The sequence below is a fragment of the Diabrotica undecimpunctata genome, chromosome 2 (assembly GCF_040954645.1).
Source record: "Diabrotica undecimpunctata isolate CICGRU chromosome 2, icDiaUnde3, whole genome shotgun sequence".
Taxonomy (NCBI): domain Eukaryota; kingdom Metazoa; phylum Arthropoda; class Insecta; order Coleoptera; family Chrysomelidae; genus Diabrotica; species Diabrotica undecimpunctata.
In genome coordinates this window covers 126,449,338-126,454,118 of record NC_092804.1, presented here as the reverse complement: position 1 = coordinate 126,454,118, position 4,781 = coordinate 126,449,338, and the positions used below count along the sequence as shown (strand labels likewise).

At 35.5% G+C, this 4,781-nt stretch overlaps 1 protein-coding gene across 1 annotated transcript; it reads left to right on the top strand.

Annotated features, from left to right (window-relative positions):
* The first annotated feature begins 597 nt into the window (after positions 1 to 597).
* On the top strand, positions 598 to 1,810 carry LOC140433906 (general transcription factor II-I repeat domain-containing protein 2-like). Its single transcript, XM_072521880.1, has 2 exons — positions 598 to 1,195; positions 1,314 to 1,810. Exons 1-2 carry the CDS (start codon positions 598 to 600, stop codon positions 1,808 to 1,810), a joined length of 1,095 nt encoding a protein of 364 aa, XP_072377981.1.
* The last annotated feature ends 2,971 nt before the right edge of the window (positions 1,811 to 4,781 follow it).

Below are 4,781 nucleotides of genomic sequence, written 5' to 3'. Positions count from 1 at the left end.
TGAATTTTTCTCGAAAACTGTAAGTTTTATCAAGAAAACCTTAAATCAAAGTTGTAAATCTTAAAATTCTCTACAAAAATAATTTCTATAATTTTTTTCCTAAGAGTTACCATTCCTGAAATATCGAGATTCTAAGAGTCACATTATACATAATCGTTGGCAATCGTTTCTGATATTCAATTAATTTGTTATGAAACTGATCACGTAATTTTTCACACATTTATCATCTTTTTCAATGTCGTAGTACGTAAGAATGTTATGTAGGATATTTTCAACTGTAATAATAAGTTTTGCATTCATTACATCATCAATAGCGAGTTCTTAATGATAAAGTGTTTCGAAGCATTGTATGAGCTCGAACTGCTCTCCCGTAAGCATGACCATTAAGCATTTTTTCTAAATATTTAGGCAAATAGACTTCAGTGAGTACTTTCTTTAAACCACTTCCTTGCACAATATAACTGATTGTTGATTCCAAAAGATGATACAAGCAAACGAAATCCTCCTAGTTTTCCTCCTAGATGTATTTTCTTCTCCTTATAATTTGACGAGTCCACAGATATTGGTGATACGTTCCAACTAGCCATATTTGTCAGAATGATATTCGATGATTTTACTGCTAAGGAAGAACTTGTTAAAATTATTCCTTTAGAAGGGCGGACTCGAGGTGAAGACATATTTTCTTCCGTTCAAGATTATTTTATCTCTGAAAACATTCCACTTCAGAAACTGGTTGGCATTACAACTGACGGAGCCCCAGCGTTTACTGGAGTGCATAACGGATTCATTGCCCTTTGCCGCAAAGATGACACGTTTCCAAATTGTTTAACATACCACTGCATCGTGCATCAGCAAGCACTTTGTGGTAAATTTTTAAATGCCGACAATGTTGTGAAAGTCGTTGTTAAACTTGTAAACCAAGTAAGAGCTCATGCTTTGCAGAGAAGACAGTTCCGAACTTTAATTGCAGAAATAAATCTAGAATACGGAGAATTGCTTCTGCATACAGAGATACGCTGGTTAAGCAAGGGGAAGATTCCTTCGCACTTTTATGAGCTTCTACAAGCTTTAATTGCTTTTCTTAAGGAGCTTAGAGAAAACTACTCAACATTAGAAGAACCCGCATGGTTGAGAGATTTTGGATTCTTGACCGATGTCACAGAAAAGCTGAATGAACTAAATTTGAAGCTTCAGGGTAAAGAAAAAAGTATTCTTCAAATGATTTCCGAAGTAAAGTCATTCGTTGCGAAACTTGAACTACGAGAAAAAAAAACTACTGGAAGGAAATTTAAAACATTTTCCTTGTTTAAAAGAAGTAATCGAAAAAGAAGTAGTTAACGTTCAACCTTACACAGGAGAGAGGCATATAGAAATGTTGACCAGACTGAGGCATGAATTCGATACCCGATTTAGTGACTTCAACAAAATTGAAGCGGTTGCTCAGTTTGTATCTTATCCGTACATGCCTTTCGATGCAGAAAGCTTATCCCAAACCATCGAACAGCATTTCAGCGAAAACAGACCAGAGACTGAATTAGATATAGTCACACTGCAGAATGATTTGTGTTTGAAGAGCGTTGCCGGAAAAGAAAATTTTTGGTGTATAGTGTCCAAACAGAAATACCCAATCCTAGTCAATGTAGCTTTAAAAATGGGTGCCTTGTTTTGTTCCACGTACCTTTGTAAATCAACGTTTTCAAACATGAAGTTGATTAAAAACAAATACAGAAGCCGACTAACGGATGAACATTTGGACTCGTGTATTAGACTAGGAATAACAAACTACCAACCGGATATTAAAAAACTCTAAAGACATGATGGACTGTCAATCCTCCCATTAAAACAAAATACGTAGGTTTTTTGTTTTTTCACCATGTTTAGTTTTTACTTCCTGTTCTCTTAAGTGTACGTCTATAAAAAAGGTTTTTAAAACAAGGTAGATCTTTGGTGCTTGGGATTTTTTTTGTAGCTTTTTCCTGTAGTGTGGTTGCCAACCCCTGCCTTATACAATTATATATTTGTCTAACTAATAGAATATTATTCTTCTCATATTGCCTACATCCTTTGGAGAAATATGTTAAGTCCAGATGTCTATCCTTAGTGGCATGACAAAGCTCGCCAGTGTGATTTATGCCTGTCCACTCCTTTATATTTTGTAGCCATGACATTTGTTTTCGACCTACTCACCTCTTGCCTCCATCTTTACTTGAAAAATAATTTAGGGATTGACTATCTTCACAAAATAGTGATAGGATACAAAATTGTGATGTTTAGGTTACATTTATTAAATATATTCAAAAAAATTTTTTCAAAAACATTTTGAAACACAAGGACGTCCTCCAATGGGGACGTTAGGTATTTGTATGGTATTTTTCAAAACATCCTTTTTTAATACACATTGTTTTTTTACACTTTTTGCATGTCCACCTTGCCTTCATATAACCCACAAAATACGTTAACTATTTTTCCAGATTTCCCGGAAAATGAAAGCCTTCGGTGACTTCAATGCTGGAACCAGCTGTTCTTTCTCTTTGTGCTCTTGAAGTGACACCATCCCATAAATAACTTCTTACTATATGACGACGGGATTTAACTCATCTATCACATTTTCGGCAATAATTTTATAAAGTTTCCAGGCATTGGTCATGATCATGTCAAGAAAGTACGTAAATAGAACCCACCACCACTTTTTACGTTTTATACTTATTTGATATTGATAAGACTGTCCAACACTAGAATAGGAACATGGAATGTTCAGAGCATGTTTCAGCCTGGTAAAATGCACAATGTTATTCATGAAATGAACAGGTTGAATATCGATGTACTGGGTATCAGTGAAGCTAGGTGGCCCAACTCAGGTTGTTTTTCAACAGACGAAGCCACAATATATTATTCTGGTAGCGAGAATAACCAACACAGACACGGCGTGGTAGTAATAGTTAATAAAAAATCTAATAGAGCGGTGGAATGCTATTTCCCTATCTCAGAAAGAGTAATGGTACTAAAGTTAGTGATATCTCATGCTAAACTGAATTTGATACAAGTTTATGCTCCTACGGCGAATGCCGACGAAGAAGAAGTAGAATTATTTTATCGAGATATCGAAGAGGCACTTAGAATAACGAAAACAAGAGAAATCACGATAGTCCTAGGTGATCTCAATGCAAAGATTGGAAAGGGACAAAGCGGAAAGTGTATAGGAAACTATGGTCTGGGAAATCGAAACGAGAGAGGAGACCGTCTGTTACAATTCTGTCAAGAGCAGAACTTTATTATTACAAACAAATTTTTTATGTTACCAAACAGACGACTGTATACATGGTGATCGCCCGCAGATACATCGGAGAAAGTAGTCAGGAACCAGATAGACTACATTATGATCAATGAAAGATACCGTAATGCTGTTAAAGCCGTGAAAGCATATTCTGGACCAGACGTGGCCTAAGATCACAATCCACTTGTAGCCAAAATTACACTCACCCTTAAAAATATTAAAAGACATCAAAGAATCCCTACAATAGACACAAGAAAACTTAAAGAACCTAAAGTAAAAGAATGCCTCCAACATGAACTGCATGTGAACTGCAACAAATTGAACACAAACACCAATGATATTGACGAGTACTGGAATCGACTAAAAGATTGTCTACTTAAACCCTGTAAAGAAATACTAAGGACTTACTCAAGGAGAAAAGAGGAATGGATGAATGACGAGATACTCAATATGATGTAACAACGAAGATAATTTAAAAACAAGGATAACAATAAATACAGAGAGATAAACCACGAGATTAGAAAGACGATAAAGCAGGCAAAAGAAAAATACTTTGAAGAGCAATGCAAAGAGATCGAAGACCTTCAAAATAAATATGATCTGTTTAACCTACACAAGAAAGTCAAAGAACTGGCAGGACTAAGAAAACAAAATTCCACTTGTGCAATTCTGGATAGACACGGTACTGCTATAGCACATACGGACGAAAAAATACAAAGATGGGCAAAATATATCGATGAATTGTTCGATGATGAAAGAGGAGATCTGGAGCACATAGAACTTACGTCAGAATAAATAGGTCCATATGTTACAAAAGAAGAAATATTGCACGCATTAAAAACAATGAAGAGCGGGAAAAGCCCTGGACCTGATATGCTTCCTAGAGAAATCCTAAAAATTCTAGATGAGAAGCACATTGATGTTTTAGTGACACTCTTGAACCAAATTTATAGTTCAGGCGTATTACCCAAAGAGTGGTTAACATCTATTTTTATTTGTCTCCCTAAAAAGAAAAACGCAAGAGAATGCAGCGATTACCGCACCATTAGCTTAATGTCTCATACGCTAAAGTTACTACTTAAAGTCATCCATAACCGAATATATCACAAACTGGACATAGACGTTAATAATACACAATTTGGTTTTCGCAAAGGCCTAGGAACACGTGAAGCTCTTTTTTCACTTAATATACTAATACAAAGATGCCTGGACGTCAATCAAGATATATACGCATGTTTTATTGACTATAATAAATCATTCGATAAAGTACGACATAAACATTTAATGAATGTCCTAAAATCAAAGAAGATTGACTACAACGACCTCAGGATCATATCAAATTTATACTATAAACAGCGAGCAAAAGTACGTGTTAACGAACAGCTGTCAGAAGAAATTGAAATTAGATGTGGAGTAAGACAGGGATGCGTATTGTCGCCAATTCTTTTCAATGCCTACTCCGAAGAGGTCCTGAAAAAAGCTATTGAGGGTGAAACAGCTGGAATAA

What these genes read in the sequence shown, in the direction of transcription:
- LOC140433906 (XM_072521880.1), top strand. Translation starts at nt 598, where the DNA reads ATGATATTCGATGATTTTACTGCTAAGGAAGAACTTGTTAAAATTATT. An exon ending in ACTAAATTTGAAGCTTCAGG is followed by an intron (nt 1,196 to 1,313) that starts GTAAAGAAAAAA and finishes CTTGTTTAAAAG; the next exon opens with AAGTAATCGAAAAAGAAGTA.